This window comes from Heliangelus exortis, chromosome 2 (genome assembly GCF_036169615.1).
Source record: "Heliangelus exortis chromosome 2, bHelExo1.hap1, whole genome shotgun sequence".
Lineage (NCBI taxonomy): Eukaryota > Metazoa > Chordata > Aves > Apodiformes > Trochilidae > Heliangelus > Heliangelus exortis.
In genome coordinates, this window is record NC_092423.1 from 84,294,533 (window position 1) to 84,312,945 (window position 18,413).

General features: G+C 39.1%; 1 protein-coding gene across 17 annotated transcripts in view; it reads left to right on the top strand.

The window, feature by feature from the left end:
• Positions 1-18,413, top strand: part of FHOD3 (formin homology 2 domain containing 3) — a 383,672-nt gene that overhangs the window by 256,299 nt on the left and 108,960 nt on the right. For all 17 annotated transcript variants that reach the window (XM_071736789.1, XM_071736782.1, XM_071736783.1 and 14 more), the window contains exons 7-9: positions 5,287-5,398; positions 11,540-11,634; positions 18,187-18,330. In XM_071736789.1, the coding sequence (XP_071592890.1) occupies positions 5,287-5,398; positions 11,540-11,634; positions 18,187-18,330 (351 nt within the window). The remainder of the gene's footprint in view (positions 1-5,286; positions 5,399-11,539; positions 11,635-18,186; positions 18,331-18,413) is intronic.

The following is an 18,413-nucleotide window of genomic DNA, read 5'->3' on the forward strand; positions in this document are numbered from 1 at the left end:
GAATTGCTCCTTTTTTTTTCTTGTTAAGCAACCTCCTAGTTTTGAGACACGCAGTTATTTTATTTGTAGTGTAGCTGTCTGCTATTTCAGTAATTGAAAAGGCATGCTCTGCAAACATATTTTAGAATTCACTCACGAAGATTGAAGGATCACCCACTTCGATAATCATCATAGTTAATCACAAATGAAAACTTTCTGAATAGCTTTGGTATTTTGAAAGTTGTGAAACACTCATTCTTGGTCTTGCTTAAAGCCCTTCCTATTGTGATATCCAGCACTTAACATGCATGGGCTGCTACAGGAGGTTATGAAGGAATCATTTTACAGGTAGGTCATCACATTGGGGGCCACATAAGAAAATAAACCAGGGTTTGTATTCATCTTGGTAGCAAATATCCCTGGAAGAGACCTTTCAGAAACTTTTTTGGTGCCATGCTGGATAATTAGAGTTTATTAAGTGTGAGCATGTCAGGCTCTGGGCTGTCCTTGAGTTTGGGGATGACAGACTGTAAGATGTCTTGGAAGGCCTTTGGCCAGCTGAAGACTTCAATTTCCAGGGGGCAGTGATGCTGCTCAGTGTTTGCCCTCTTCTGTCAAGAAGCCTCACTAGAGCAGTATTAAAAAGCCCCACAGCAAGATGTCTGCAAAGGTTGTGTTGGTCACAGGTAGCTAGTAATCTAGTAAGTCCAGGTATTGTGTGATTTAGTCTAGGACTGCAGTGAAGTTTGCACTGACTGTAAAGGGGAAACATAACCCTGTTGTTAAAAAAATCCCAAAAAGAAGACACAGGGAACTACAGACTAGTCAGTCTCACCTCTGTTCCCAGCAAGATCCTGGACCAGATCATCCTGGAAGCTATGCTAAGGCACATGGAAAATAAGGAGGTGACTGGTGACAGCCAACATGGCTTCACATAGTACAAATACTCCTAAAAAATTTGGTGGCCTTCTAGGGCAGGGTTTCAGTGCTGGTGAATAAGGGAAGAGCAACTGATGTCTTCTCTCTGGGCTTCTGCAAATCATTTGACACTGTTGCACGTGACATTATTGTCTATAAATTGGAGAGACATGGACTTGACAGATGGACCACTCAGTGGGTAAGGAATTGGCTGGATGATTGCACTCGAAGAGTAGTGGTCAATGGCTTAATGTCCAAATGGAGATCAGTGACAAATGGTGTTCCTCAGGGGTCAGTACTGGGACCAGCACAGTTTAACAACTTTGTTGGAAAGGATCTTAAAGATTATCTAGCTCCAACTCCCCTTCATGGGCAGGGATAACCAAGGTGTCCAAAGCAGCACACAGGCTTAAAAATGCCCACAGGGCTCTCAAATGTCATTTTCTTTTGAGCAGGAAGCAGCATTTTAAATGCAGGTTTTTTGAAAGCTGGTGTCTGTGCTGACTACCAGCAGAAAGCTGCCATGATATGTACCTTCATCTACAGACACCTCTGCTTCCCAGGGCTGATGGACTGTTTTGGGAGGAGCTGGATAAGCCCTGAAAACTTGCAGTAACAGAGCTTACAGTGTACTTGTGCTGGCTAAATGGCAAACAAAACCCTGCTTTTCTAATCATTCCTTTTCTCTGAGGCTGCTTCTGGATGCTCTTTATTCCTTACCTGTCATCTGCTAGCTTGTTAAACTCAGCTGGTTGACAACTGCAGACAAACTGCACCCAAATAATCAGCCCTCTTGAGCCTTGGTCTGATACAACTGCAGTGGGCTGCCCCGAGGCACCACAAGGTTTGTAGCATGGTAGATGCACATTGCACCTGGACTAGCTCCGTATTACCACAGCCTCCATGGCCAGCAGGCAACAATTAGAGCAAAGGCATTGCTGAAGATCCTTCTTATTCTTTGGAAGAAAAAGAGGTTTGGAAAAAACAGATATAAGGCTGGTGTGTCTGGATGCTGTCAAATGGAAATAGACAGGAACTTTGCCATTGAGTATTTATGTGTGAATGCACCCCATTGTTGCCATGTGGCCAAGCCTTGAGGTTTTTAAAAGGACAATCAAAAGTAATGTACAAGATTTCCTTCATAGGGAAAGAATCCTGATCCTTATGAGCAAGTAGGAAAAGTGGTTATCTGCGGAGTTTATTAATGCTAGAATTGTTTACAGTAATCTGGTCACTCTGGTTTTATGAAATAACTTTACAAAACAAGTAGAAACATGTTGGAGTTTCTTAAAATATGCCAATTAAACAATTGGACTTTATTGTGAAGGGCAGTGTCATTGCAGTGCAGAAACAGTGTGGAATTGGCCTGCCAGGCAAATACACAGATTTCCAAGTGCAGTTCTGAGGAAGCTATTTTTTTATGTATCACCAGTGCCTTTCTAAGGAACAATCAGACTATTTGCCATCAGATTTTAATTTCCTTTAATGTGACTGTCCCCTGCATCTATGAAGGATCACTGCAGCAGTACAGCTGCAAATTAAGGTAACCTTAAGCCTCTTACCTTGTCAGGTTTGTCACTGTGATTTCCAGGCTGTCATCCCTAAAAATAACTGATTCAATGATAAATAAAGTATGAGTCAACAACAGAAAATTTTACACTGCTAGGTTGTATCATTGCAGTGCATCAGGAGTGGGAAAAGCCCAAGATGCTTGAATTGCTGTTCACACCAAAATGTTTATAGGAGTAAGCTGCAACCTGCATTTAGCTCATTACTACCTTAAATTTATCTCTACACAGTAGCTTGAGTCCATGCCTGTTGTGTTTACAGTCTTTTTTAGAATATAAACACAGTTGCTGTCTCTGAGTGCATGGATAAAATGTTTAATAGTGATTCTTTGCCTCTTAGGACAGTTGCATTGCAAGGACATGAAAAACGGAGGGAATGGGAATTAGCTAATACTAACAGAACCTGTATATATATATATATATAACCTATATATATATAACCTGTATATATATATCTGTATATATCTATATGTATATATATTTCTGAAACAGTCTAGCAATGCAGTATAATGATTTTTTAATTATTTTTTTTTCCTTTCCCACTTGGTGAGACAGGCTGTTATGTTTCAGACTGCATACCAACTTAATGTGGTAAAACAAAGACAGGGATTTTCTGGAGCATGGTTTATCACTACCTAAATATGTCTTAAAGTAAAACGAAAAGTCTACCAATGGCCTATGTGTTTGACCACATTATTATAGATTTCTCAATAAAAATATTACACACTGTTGGATAGATTTGTTGAAAAACAAGGTAGCAGAAAAATACAGTAAACTTGCAAATACCTGTTTTTCTCAAGCTTGATTCAACTGCAGTAGGTGGGAAATTGTGCTTCTGGGACCAGTGGTGTATCATCATTTATGTGCCTTTATATCCATTATTTAGATTGAGAATATAACAGATTTGGCCTAGAATCAATTCTCCTAGTAAAAATCCTCTCAGCTGGGCATGTAGCATCTTGCCTATTAAAAAGTCATTCTCTTTCATATGTCCTTTTATTAAGAATTCCAAATTCTCCCTTGAGACTTGTTTTTTTCATGTCAAGCCTGACATGAAAATTCCTATTCAGTGATTTGAAAATTATCTAATCATCAAATGGTTCCCTCTGGAAATGGAAGAGCTGTGATGAAACTGGTGGAGTTGGGATATTGATTTCCAGTAGATCTGTTATACCAATGTGAAATTCCCCACCCCCAGGAATGTTCAAAAATTAAACTACAGAAAGCAGAATAAGGCAGAAAGCTCAATAATGTGCATATTTTGTGACAGGTTTTACATTTGAAGATCAAACACACTTTTTTCCATGTTCTGTAAACAGGTGAATTTCAATGTATTTAGTTATTTAAACAAAAATATAGGCACTATAAGAAAAAAATTGAAGACGAACTTGTCCCATCGTTCAGCATCTTGACAGCATGAAAAGCTCACAGGGAAGGGGGAAATAGTGTGTTGAGAAATAGGGGCAAATGTGCATTTTTAGCTCAGTAGATTCTCTGTACATCAGGCTTTGGACAGCAGTTATAAGGGTTATACATAGGTGCATGGATAGGTGGGATGTTCAACCTTTTATGACATTTGGCAACATTAAGCTTTCTTTTTGGTTCATGGACTGTTGAGATTTCCCTAGGAGACCACATGGAAATTTCAGCCAACTGAAAAAGTTATGGTCAATGGGATGGAGTCTTGTTGGAGGTCTGTTTCTAGTGGAATACCTCAAGGGTCAGTACTGGGACCAATACTGTTCAATCCCTGGATGAGGGAATAGTGCACTACCAGCAAGTCTGCTGGTGACACAAAACTGGGAGGAGTGGCTGACACCCCAGAAGGCTGCCATTCAGAGGGACCTGGACAGACTGGAGAGTTGGGCAGGCAGAAATTAAATTAATTACAACAAGGGCAAGTGTAAAGTCTTGCATCTGGGAAAGAACAACCCCAGGCACCTGTACAGGTTGGGGACTGAGCTGTTGGAGAGCAGCAGAGGGGAAAGGGACCTGGGGGTGCTGATGGATGGAAGGATGACCATGAGCCAGCAATGTGCCCTTGTGACCAAGAAGGCCAATGGCATCCTGGGGTGCATTAGAAGGAGGGTGGTCAGTAGGTCAAGAGAGGTTCTCCTCCCCTCTGCTCTGCCCTGGTGAGGCCACATCTGGAACATTGTGTCCAGTTCTGGGGCTCTCAGTTCCAGAAGGACTGGGAACTGCTTGAAAGAGTCCAGCACAGAGTGACCAAGATGATGAAGGGAGTGGAACATCTCCCTTATGAGGAAAGGCTGAGGGAACTGGGGCTCTTCACCTTGGAGGAGAGGAGAACGAGGGGTGACTTCGTCAATGTTTATAAATATGTAGGAAGTGAGTGCCAGGAGGATGGAGTAGAGCTTTTCTCAGGGGTGACTAACAACAGGGCAAGAGACAAGGGTTATAAACTGGAGCATAGGCAGTTCCGTATAAATGTAAGGAAGAATTTTTTCACTGTGAAGATGACAGAGCACTGGCACAGGCTGCCCAGGGAGGTTGTGGAGTCTCTTTCCCTGGAGACATTCAAAGCCCTCCTGGACACATTCCTATGTGACCTGCTATAGGTGACCCTGCTCTGGCTGGGGGGGTTGGACTCAATGATCTTCCGAGGTCCCTTCCAACGCCTGACTTAATATGAGTCTATGACACCTTTAATTTTTTTTTGTTCTTGGCTCAGTTTAATCTCCTTCGTCCGTGTGTTAGTACCAGATCTGAATTGCTGCGCTTGCGCCTTGCCCAGTGTCATGCAGCACATCTGGAAATGCTGTGTTTTGCTGAATGATGAGTTGCACTTCTTTCCTTCCAGTTCCGCCTGGTGGTAAAGACAGCACTGAAGCTGCTGCTGGTGTTCGTGGAGTACACTGAATCCAACGCACCCCTTTTAATCCAGGCAGTATCTACTGTTGATGAAAAGAGAGGTGAGTAGCCCTACTCGGGGGGTGCAAAATCCCAGCATCATTGCGATCAGGGTGGCATCTCATCCTTGATTTCAGTGTTTCTAGGGCAGCTGTCATGATGCCTGCCTTGTTTGACATACTTTTCATTTCATGATTAAAAGCATTTTAAATATTCATGCACTTAAAGATTGTCTTGAGAAATGAATTATAGTGGGAAAGTGAGAGAAAAGCTGAGGAACGCAGCTGCTTCTCTGTGCACTGCAGTCGTTGCCCCATCCCTGCGCCCACACACAAAGTGAGCCCCATTGCATCTTCTGACCTTGGAGGCTTCTTGGGCCAGACCGTCTTTCGTCTTCCTTCTGGGAAGCAGCAGTCTGATTTAGGAGAGAAAATGATATCTAATCAGTGTAATCCCTTTGAAGAGGAAGACGAGGTCAGTAATAGTACAAGCTTTATAGTAAAAGTAAAACCATCTGTTGTTACATTAAAATAAAGCCCTTGAGCAGATATTATGGTATGAAATCTGTTACCCTTCAGGCTCATGAAAAATACTTGAATATGTATACTGTATTTTTTACAAATAAATAGAACAAAAATGGTTCTTTCTTGTTCTTCCCACAAAGCCATTGCTAAGCTCCCAGGGCATTCTCTCTTGATGCAAAACATTCCTTTGCCTCAAGGAGAGTTTTTGAGGTTGGGAGAGATATTGTTGTGGTCTCAGACACATGGAGGTTGAAAGCAAGATCCCTTCTGTGGAGCAACTGCCTCCATGCTGAACTTGTTTGAGTGACTTGATACGGTAAAAATGAAACAAAAAAAAATTCAGGGGATGGGGAGAAAGGTGGTGCCAGAAATAGGAGAAAGTAGCCAGGTTTTGCTTTTAGGTATCAGTATGTGCGTTGAAAAGACACAAAAAAACCTTTCTGTTTTGAATTAAAACCACAAGCCTTACAATGCCATAAGCAGAAAGGCAATTACAATATTCATGTAATTGTAAAGGCTATGATTTATTTTTACAGTCATCCTCAGTATTTCCTCAGCTCTCTGAGCTCTGGTATTCTCAACATGTTCAAATTGCCATCTGTTCACATAGGGAGAAATGAGGACCCTAAATACACTACCATGCACTGTGTATTCCCTTCTGTGTGTGCAAAACAGACTTAGGCAAATATGTACATGTCCTTAAGTAATAGAACAACTTCAGTAACAACAGAAAACATGTGGGGAAAAAAAAAAAAAAAAGTGATGCATCTAGTTAGATCGATACTTGTATAGGATCAAGAGGAGAGGGTTTATGGGCATTCTCATACCTGTGGGTTGGAGGATTGTCTAATGAACTCTTACAAACAACTTAGCCCCAAATACTCGTTTTTCCCTTTTCCTTTCCCTCTTCCTCTTCCTCTTCCCCTTCCCCTTCCCCTTCCCCTTCCCCTTCCCCTTCCCCTTCCCCTTCCCCTTCCCTTCTCATGAAACTGTTACTCTTGGCTAGAAAAGACTTTTTTTTTTTTCTTGTTTTAGTTATTTTTAGGTCATCAGCGTAATAGTCCTTCACTTTTGGCTGTGTATGTGCTATGCTTTAATTTATTATTTGAAATTAGTGGCTTATAACTGAGGAGTACCTTTCTTTAATGACTCATTTAATGGAATAGCATACAGAGGAAGAAAAAATGATGTGCCTTTTCTTGAAACTCTCATAAATCTTGCAGGTATATAATTAAGTTTATCACTGCTTTGAAAAAAGTCCAATGTTTCATGTACATACAAGGTGATGAGATATGACATAATTCCTCAACATGTGTACCACACATGATTAACATAAAGAACCCCATAATAGCCTGGTTTCAAAGCAATCCCACATGTGGTTTCTATGCAAGAATGCATCCATATGCAAACCCAAGCACAGATATCTGTGGAAGTGCCGAATTTGGTCTCAGATACAAGCAAACCATGAGTGAGTAACTGTATGGCCCTCATCATATAGGAAGCAGATTCTGGTTATACTTCCATCTAGATCCCACTTCCCCTCCCTTTCTTGTTTCAGAGCCCAGAGGACTTTGATCTCTTTTCAGTTTAAGCATCCTGGGACTGTGTGGGCTCTGGAAAGCAGAGCTGGTGTTGCACTGTACTGTCTGGGGCTGCTTTATCACAAGCATTTTTAGGGCAGGGATTAAAGCTCTGTGGCTGACCTGAACACTACCACATACTGACTGTGAACTATGACTTCTTGCTACATGCTTGTAAATGTCCCACACTATCAGTATCTCTGCTTTTCCTGCCATTTCACACAGAGTCAGATAATCTGCTAAATTAATGCCCATATTGTAGGTATGATGGAAAGCTATGTGTTAAGTCATATTTAAATAGACAGGAATGCAAGATGTTGAGGTCTTTCCAAAAGTATTAATATCTTTCCAGCCTAGGGAAAGTGCCCCTATGGCACTAGGGGCAGGCACTATGTAAGTTGATGGCAGTCCACATGTATGGTTCTGGCCTGATGAAAGCTTTTCCATGGTTTATACTCAACGTCCTGTGTAGCTGTGATATCAAGATTTTGTGCAAGGCATTAAATTATTTTTATTTTCTGAGATTCATATATAAAAACATTTAGAGAGGAAACTGAGAAGAGAATGAGACTTAAACCAATGGGCAACATTATTCAGTGGACTATATGGATTTAATATAGGACTAATTATTGCAACCCCATAGTTCTCCAAGTGTTTATGCCTCCTGCATGACTACTGGGAGTGCTGTAAGTAGTTTCAGGGCTGGGGCTCAGAGTGGCCACAATAATGAGCTGTTTGTTAGCAATGAGACACCCAAGAAAGGCATTTGAGCAGTTCTCATTTCACCCATTAGAAGGCAGAACACACACAAAACTCGACCTCTGATCTTTCACTTCAGTGAATATGTTTCATCACTCCCATCAATTTTGTGACGAGTCTTGCATGGAAGTCATGACCTTATGGGAACGTCTCAGTCTTCCCCCAGAAGAATTGCTGGGATGCTACATCATGATTCTTCTGCATCATCATTCTTGTACATCACGAGAGGGTGGAGGAGACAGGCTGAAAAGTAAACCTTTCCCAGAATTGGCAGTCATAAGAGGTTACACTTCGCTGTTTTAAAAAATAAACTTCGTAATAGGGAAGTATTAAATGGGTTTACATTTTTTTCCTAGAAATACATACACATTGTCAGACCTAGATTGAGTCTTGGTTGTTCAGTATTTGTTATATTCTGACCCTTACATGGAAATGGAAGTGGTAGGTTTTAGCTCTGCGTGATAGTGTCCTCCTCGTGGGTTCTTCTTCATGTATAAATGGAGAACATACAATATTCTCCAAAATACGTTTTCCTTTAAAGGAAAATGGAAAATATACTTTTTTTTATGTCATGTATGAGCATCATTGTTTCGCTACAGCAGCCAATGAGTGCAGAAAAGTCATCATTTTTTTTTAATGTGTGATTTTCCAAGATCTATTTCAGAAAGCTTTTCTATGCATCTTGAAAGGAGAAGTCTTTTTCGCTATTATCCTATCATTAAAAGAACATTGCCTTGAAAATTAATCTTTTCATGTAGACTTTAGCCTGTTCTCTAATCTTTAGTGGTGACTCTTCAGGAACATACTTGGAAATTCAAGCTCAGTGGATGAGAGCAGACACCTGCCTGTGTCCCATGCTGTCCAGATCATAGGTTGGAAGCTATAGGCTCTCATTTTATATTAGCAAGGAATATTAACCCAAGTATAGTCCTGCACTAAGTTCATGGTGCAAATTCCACTCCAGAAATACTTTGTCCCCAGATGGGTAAATTGCCTTGTGATTATTTCCATGTTCATTCCTTGGCTGTCAGCTTGAGATTGTAAAGAAAAAAGCAGCATTTGAAAGAAAGATTTAAGCTGGAACAGATCAGAGTAGCACTATCAAAATCATGGATCGTACTACTTTCTCTTGATTTCAAGTATTTCAGATTTAAGGTTAGATTTTGGTAAATTCCTAAGAGCAGCAATTCAATTAAAGCCTTTGAAAGATGAATGAACTATTACAAGTAAGCCTTACTAGAAACCTTGCCTGATTAACATTTTAAAAAATTGTATTCTGAAACAGAGAAGCAGCCCAGGTGGAAGCAAATTTCTGTGTCATCCTCAAAGTAAAACAACCAGTGATCCTGAAAATACTTTTATGATAATGGAGAATTACCAAGAAGTTCAAGCAAAAATTTCAAACAAAATTCAAAAATTTCAAATTATTTTTAAGAAGAAAAGGGGATTGTTCCAATAAGAATAAAAACTGCCTGCAAAGTAAAGGCATATTTCCCTAGAACCACACTCGCTGAATAATGCAGTATGGATTAAATAATTAATTTTTATGTTGTTATTGACTCACTTTTTTAAGATGTCATTCTTACAAGTCCAACTTGCATGGTTTCCCCATTCTAATTCTCTTTCCTATTTTCTTTCATTTTTATTTATCACTGGAAACCACAGGAAGACATTTCTGTAGTGAGGATATCATTCCTGATGATCACATATCATCTGTGAACCAAGTGAATTAGTTCCACGTGTTTTGAAAATTTACTGTACAAAATGTCTGGTAATATAGAGAATCTGGTATAAAGGTGTCTGGTGCATTTTCACAACAGCTACGCTTTTGAATTAGTATTTAATTAGTAATGCACATAAATAGATTTGGAAAGGTGACAGTGACTTTGATTTTGCTCAGCATAAGAAAGCTCTGATTTATTATTGAGTAGTAAAGATCAGACAATACCTCAAGAAGAAGGGAAAATAAAACAGGAGAAATATTGCTGTCTGTGTTTTCATTAACAGACAGGCTTTTCCACACACTACACTGCAGTCACCTTGGTTAGCAGAGACTTCATGTCTGTGTAGCCATGTATATATATATATATGTATATGTATTAATATCAGCATGAATAAACAAGGACAATTATCACTGGGAGAGTCGTGCAGAGTTTTAACAATGGGGTCACTGATCAATCAGCAACAGGTGGCTGGGGTGAAAAATCTGCATTATACTGCCTGATTATTGTCAAACTATAGTCATCCCTCTAGTTTATAGAGGGTATGAGCTGCTGGAACACTACATTTTTCTCTCTGAAATTCAAAGACTGTTGCAGTTATGCTCGTGTAGTTGAATTGAGTATGGCTAAATTATAGTTAGCTCTCTGTTTTATCCTTCTCACCTTTAATTTTAGTCCAAACAAAACACTGAATTATGGTCTTGCATTACTGAATTTAGTTTATTTGATAAAATAGTTATGTGGGGTTTTTTCTTTAGTTAGTGCAACTATCTGCCTTTTAGGAAATAGGATGGTTTTACAAGGTACCTTCCACACAAGATATTATCTTGAGTATGACTGGCACTGCCTGTCTGCCATTTTTGACACTATGACTCGTTAAGCCACTTGGATTTTGGCATCAGACAATCATGCAAACACAAACCAGCATGCAGATCAAGCAAATATGTCATAACTAGAAGCACAAATTTTTACCTTAGTGGAAAAATGAAAGAAATGCATGTGAAAGTTCTGTAGGGAGGATTCTTATTAAAATAATTTGAGTATGAACCAGAACAAAAATCTTTTCCCCTCATTGATCACTTCTTGTATCCAAGCCACACAACCTGTACTTTGAGAAAAGAGTTTCTCTCCTGCACTCTTTTGTTAACGAGGCTTACTTTAATGCAGTGTAATTCAGTGTTATCACTAGGAATGTAAGCATCAGATGTGCTGAGAGAGTAGCATGAGGATTTTTATTGAAGATTCATCTAAGTCTATAGAAACCTATGATATGTAGGGTAAAATTCCTCCTGCGTGGTTTTAGAAGTTCACTGTCTAGATAAATGGACTAAGGAAACTTCCTTCACCGAAAGTGGGAATTTGATACCTTTGGGGAAAGCCCCCCTGGCATATTTCAGATGAGGATGTGCTGTAGCTTTCCCTGTCTGCATTCATTTCCCTCTCTCTTAAGCAGGGGAGAGACAGCAGAGGAAGCTGGAGACTACTGTGTTTTCCCTTGATCTGGTCACATTACCTGGTCACATTACTGCACCTTCTGCTACCTCTTGGCTAAATATTGTTGCTACAGCTTTCCATTTTGACCACTTTCACCAGTGTTGGTTTTTTGGTTTTTTCCCTAGGAGCCAAGCCGTGGTCCAACATCATGGAAATCCTGGAGGAGAAGGATGGGGTTGATACTGAACTACTGGTTTACGCAATGACCTTGATTAACAAGGTTTGTTTAGTTTGTTAGAATACCTGGTGGAGATAATGTTGGTCTTTTCAGGTGTATAATGATCTTCCACATTGAGAATGTATGACAGAGGAGACCTGTCCTGGAGAAGTTGCAGCACAATATGTAATCAGTCACCACACTCTGATTGTTTGTCACACTCTGTTACTTGTCTTGCAGTCACCCAAAGGCAGCAGCTGGGACAAGAATTGCTATTTTGCAAGATTCAGAAACATGTTATGATATGGTACTTCTCCCAGTGCTGACAATGCACTGCAAAACCAAAACTCAGCTAACCAACTCAACACTTGATCCAAGAGGAGAAGGAAAATCAAGCACTGATGATCACATGTTCACAAAGGCTTGCACTGTGTACAGTTTTCTAGTTTCAATTGTTTTTTACTGAAAATCAAATATGATGAATTTAACAGGTCTAAGTACTAGTGAGAGTGGTTCTACTTAAAAAAATGAGGCTGCTTTTTTCTTCTTTCATTGTATTTTCTACTGTCCTGTATTACAACTAGTGGTTTTGAAGTAAAATCAAGTGTTTACCAAAGTACTCACTTATGCTAGGACGAGGGAGAAAGCAAAAGGCCCATAAAAGTTAGAAATTTAATAGTGTAAATTCCTTAAAATTAGCATCTACTCCTAAACAAAACTCAAGGGGACTAAAATTAAATTTTTTTTTTTTTTTGAGCACAGAGAATCAACATACTGCTAGCAAATAAAAATAACCATGTGAAGTATTGTTTTACTTAATAGGCCAGAGTATTGTGCATTATTGTTATTATTATTAATAATAATTTAAATATCTTGTGGTTGTCAGTGGAGGTTGTAAATCAAGCTTCCAGCTTATTGTGCTCATGGCTACATGGTTGGGGCTGTGGTTTGCTATGGTATTTTTTTCAGATAAAATAATTTCTTAATGATGGATATTGCCCAGCAAATATGCCTGAGAAGGACTAACATCTGCTGCCATCACTGATGTTATGGTACTTTTACTCTGAGCCACCCTTGCTCTTGCTTACATGGTAGCAAGGATCCTCTTGACTTAAAAGACCACCTTATCTCACTGATGTCCTGTCTGAAAGGTATCACCAGCTTCGTATGCTTCTGTCTGTCCATAACTGCTATTGAAGCTGAAGCAATTAGTTTTTAACATCTCCAGTTTATACCTCCCTGGTTTATACCCCATTCCTGGGGTACTATTTCTGCTTTCTGAGGTAATTCTCTTGATCATTTTTTGTACAACCGTAATCTACCTCACGTTTGACTTCTTCAAAAATTTTGTTCTATGTTGATTCTTCTATTATCCTATAGTTGATTCCTTTAGTCTGAGTTTTTCACTGCATTTAAGGCTATTTTTAGGAGGAGGTAGTTCTTTAAAAATACACAAAAAGAAAAAGCATCCTGCAGTCAGAGGAGCAAGGCAGTTATAAAGATCAAGGAAGAGAGGAACCCCACAATGCCACACTTCTAATTATGATCTGGCTTACGGACAGCTTTATGATGTTTTTAATGGGATTTTTTTTCCTGATTATAGAGAAAACAGCAAGCAGCATGTCACAGTTGTAATTTTTTTCCCCCGCAGAGAATACAAAGAAAGCTCAGATGGTTTCAACTTCTCTAGGCGAGGAAATCTCCAAGTTGACTATGCAGGCAGAGTCCTGACAAGGAATTTGTTTCATGGAAGCATATTTCTACTCGTTTTTCTTTCCCCATGTATACATTTGCAGACTGTTTACCTTCCTGCCTAGGAGCACAAAATGCATCTGCCCAGACTCAGCGTCTTTTTTTAATGCTTAACCAATTTACTTATACTTCATTAACCTGGTCTTAATTTGGGGGGCTTTGGGTATTAGTGAATCTCTTAAATGAATCTGATCCCATGCAGATACTTCCAAATATGTATAGTTCCAGTATAACCTTTGATATCTCCCTTTGGTCAGTTCCTATGATGTGTTAGATTTTGTTCTAATTTCTGTTTTCTTCATTTTTATTACTAAGGTCCAGATAGATTAAAACCTTTGTTATTCCTTTATGTAAATATAAAAAACACATTCATCAAATGCAAAAAGAAAATTCTGTGTTGCATTCAATTCACTATATTTTTGCTTCCTATAAAGCTTCTTCATTATTGAGATAACACTGGAAGCTTTGTACTCTTAAGGTTACTCTTGACTTTTTTTTACCTGTTTTTAATATTGCTTTTTGTTTCAAATATCATATAGTAAAATATTTTTAAAAGATAGAAGAAATAGTTATGAGGTGTATAAGAATGAACACATTGGTTTAGTCAGATTAAGCACTGAATGTCTTTTATCAAGTCCAGTGTAAGAGTAGAATTTAAGCACCAGCTTCCAGTGGTTACCAGTGGGAGCGCAGAGTACCACCCACCAGTGGTCCATGATCTGGAGTTGCAAAATTGCTGTTTCAGGTCAGTATGGTGTTAAAACAGCAGCTGGCACATTGTTTTTTGGTGACCTGCCTTAAGAACATCACAACTGCCACGCTGGAACAGTGATCACTTTACATCTCCTTGTCTGGCATTGGCCTCATTAGATGGTTTAGAAGAAACTGGGAAAACATATACATGAGAGATGCTTCTTTCTGTCCCAAAGCAATTGAAAACTCAGCTATTGCCCTGAAGCATATTTATTTAGCATATAGTTCTTTTCACTGTACCATGGAACATTTAGCTAATGTCTCTCTTTGTTGTGTGTGGGCCCTGTAGAGGTACCCAGACTGGTGGATGCAAAGTAACCAGATTACCAAAGTAATCCCTCTTGTATTACTTGGACTTGCATGTAAAGCATTGCACACCAAATGGACTTTCTGTTGTCTGTACACTCTCTGCACCACAACTTTGTACTGGGATTGTTTTGTAAATGAAAAAAGGCACCATACTTACTACTTATACTAGGTACTACTGTTATCCAGGGCTATGTATTCTAAAAAATACAAAAAGACTCTTTTTGGTCTTCAGACAGACACAGCCTAGCAATAATTTATGGCAGATTTTGTTCAAAAATGTAACTGAGGATCTGTAATGAGAAGAATATATTTGCTGTTACCAGTTGAGCATGTTGTCTAATAGGTTTTGTCATGTAGGAAAACATTTGGCTGTTACATTCCCATATTTTTTTTTTATTATTTTATTTTTTTAACCCTCAGTACAGCTTCTTTGTTTTCTTGCATTTCTTACCACTGATACAGTTAGTGGTAGGTAAAATGTATTGTTTGCAATTTGTTGAAAATGTTGGTGAGAAAATACATCAAGCTCAAAGCTCTTGAACTGGAGTTTTGGTTTTAATTTAGTTCACCATTCCAAAAGCAGCCACTGGAGAGGAAACTCAGAGCTGCGCAGAGTTTCCACAGGAGCTTGGGAAAGCAACTTGGAAAATGACATAACAATTAATTCAAGGATGCTCCCTCAAGCCAAAACTGGATAGAGGCATAGGAATGAGTCTTGACATTCATATGATGTTTCCTTTGAACACCTGAGTTCTGAATAGTTTCAGGTTTCAAATCCCAGTTTTGGTCTAGGCTAGGTAATGTAACAAAATTCAGCAGGCAAAGCAGTGTATGGTTTAAACATGCTTTTCCAAGTGACTGATTTTTAGTTCTCTAGGCAGGTTTTGACTTTGTACCATGCAATCTTCAGAGCAGGAGGAAATATTTGGGACTAGTATGGGTATTTCAATATGGAAGTATCATTTGGAGCTTAAGAAGGAAGTCAGGAAGGAGCAAGGACCTTGGGAGGACCTGCCCAATGTATGACCTGTGCAGTGCTGGTTTTATCTCTGCTTGTTTCCTTTATGAAGCCACCAGGAGCATGTAGACTAGAAACTCTTGTTTTCTAGTATCACAGGCCAGAATTTTTCAGTCATTTATGCAAGCACTTCATGTCTTGTGTTAGTTGCTGCAAAAATCTTTCTCCTGAGCTAGATTAAACTGACCTTGTTGTGACACTAGTGGTGCACTTTAGTATCTCATTCTATAATGTTAGAAATTTAATTTGATATGCATTAGGCTCTGAAAATGGATCTCTGAGTTTAATGACAAACCATGCAAAGGAAAATATTTGATTTCTTTACTAGGGAGTTCAGTTGTCTGGTTCTGGCCACTAGCATGAAGTGAAAACTGGATTTCCACTGCTGCATGATTTAAAATTATATTAACCAATAAAAGGCTGCTGACAAAAGCAGGGTTGCCAGTAAATACTACCTTATGCTGCTGTTTTCCTTGTCTACGGCCTGTCTGAGCTGAGATTTTTAAAAAGCTATACTTGAGGGTAGGTAATCTGCATATTAATATTAATATTAATACTATTTTCTGATATTTAAGAAGTAAATAACTCGTGTGCAGAAGATATGATTGCCCACTCTTCTGCACGTAGAACATCACATCTTACGTGCCTGAAGACACTCAGGTCATGGTAGCTGCTGTCTACTTCTTTTGTAAGTAAAATAAAGGCTGATAGATATTGTTTGCTGGTATAATATTTCCAGATCTGTGTTCAAGTGACATTAGATTTACAGTGTGATGGTTTCATCTGCTAAATCCTCAGATTTCTACTCAGTGCTAGGTGTCAGTTCAGGAAAGAACAAAATGTACATGGTATCTGTTTTCAGCAGTGTTCTGGAAATTGAGTTCCTTGGTCTTTGGTGGGTTTTAAACAGGCTTAAATACCGTTTGGAACAGAGATAAATGCTTAATTAGAGCCTGAACATATAACCCTGAATATATAACCCTAACACTTCATCAGTGTTTGTGCTAAGCATTTCTGTTGCAGTGGACCTCACCAGGTAATCAGATAATAGTCCTGTAATGACTGAAGAAGGTGTTCATGTGTCATGTTTAGTTTTAAATAAAAAATAAAAGAATAGCTCGATGATGCACATTTTCAAATACTTCATTTCACAGGGAAGAAGTGCATTAATGGGGCAGGGTATGTCAACTGTCTGTTATTATTCACACTAATTCAAGTCACTTTCTGAATATAAAGCTTCATGGTATGGGGGGCAAGCCCAGCAAAGTGGCTGTTCTCTTCTGCACTCTGCTGCTCAAAGCCACTCAGAAAAGTTGGTCTCCAGAAAACCAGAATTCTCAGAGCACAGCTCATCCCATCCCCAGCATGAGAAGACAGGATGAGCTTTCTGTAGAGGGCCTGTTTTTTGCATGTACTATCTTTATCACTTTCTCTTTCTCTCCTCTTGTGGGAATATAAGTAAGTTACTTAGCTAATTAACTTGTAGAGGGGTAGCTACTTGAAAATAAGCATCTCTCTGGTGAGCTAATCCAGAACAACTGTGTTGCTTCCAGGGTGCATTCTCCCATATTTTGCAGAAATGCCTCTGTATAGGCTGTTTCTTGCTATGAGGTATATGTTGCTCTGCAAGTCGGTTGCATGGTATTTTTAGTAATTGCTGCTCAGCATGTGCAGGATTAGATTGATTTTTCTGCATAAAGAGCAGCAGAAATCAATGACAAACCAGGACAGTAGTGTCTTCAACTCTGGTAAATGAAGTTTGCTTGTGCTTTTAACAAAGTTTTTGAATGCCGATGTCTTCTTTCTTCCCTTGCATCACTCTGCTCTAAAGCTGTAGAGCTTTTGCTCTGTACACTGCAGTGGCATATTATGGTTTACATGGCATACTGCAGAAGACAACCTTTCTTTTCCCAGTTTTCTGAATTCACAAAAAAAAAAAAAAAAAAAAAAAAGAAAAAAAAAAATGGTTGGAAAAGTTCTTTCTTGAACAGAGAGCAGGTGCCATACAATGCTCTTGACTTCAAACAGTTAATTTTCAATAGCTGTTGTTATTGGCATTCTTTTTTTTCTAGTGTGCAAAAGCTCTTCTCCATTGTCACTGGTAACAATTTACCCCTTAATCAAGGATTAGTAAATCTTGTAATATTTTATAGGAGTTAGGGATTGGGTGTACGCTCGGTAAGACTTTTAAAGCTGAAAGGGAGGAAGGGAGGAGAGGAGTCGGTATCTCTGGGATATAAAACAATTTGTGCATCAAGGGGATGACCTTTGCTGCAGGTGTGGAGGACAGTAGGCACATGGTGCAGGATATTTCCTGCTGTCCTGACATCACACAGCTGTGCACTGAACGTTTTCTTCTTAAGGCCAAACTGACAGGAATCAGTAGGAAATCAACTTCACTGTTCTTAGCTAAACCGTTTTTTCCTTTCTCTTTGCTTTTATCCCTGTGTTTAATGCTTTAACATTCTGTGTTCTTTAAATCTGTCCTTGACTGAAGCCAGGAAGAGTCCAACTGTGTATTTTAAAGACCCACATTTTCCATATTTTTTTCTATGAAATAACAACATTATTTGTTTTGCCAATTAGTCATTTTTCTACACAGTGCACAGTTGTTTGTTAAAAGCTGTGCCACTTGTTTTTTTTCTAGCGGTGTCTCTAATCCCACATCATGGGTTTTACTTTATTGAAATCATACATAGCACCACTTACCACCCGCTCTTAAAAACCTTTGTCTATTTCTTTTCAAAACAAACAGATTTAAATTATTTTCCTTTGATTCTTAGACACTGTCGGGGTTGCCAGATCAAGACTCTTTCTACGACGTGGTGGACTGTCTGGAAGAGCTCGGCATTGAAGCTATTTCACAGAGACACTTGAACAAGAAAGGAACAGACTTGGACTTAGTTGAGCAATTTAACATTTATGAGGTAACATAACATGCCCTGTTTTATGCATCTTACAGCTTGTGCAAACTTCAAAGCCAAGAGGAGGGGGGGAATGTAACCTAGGT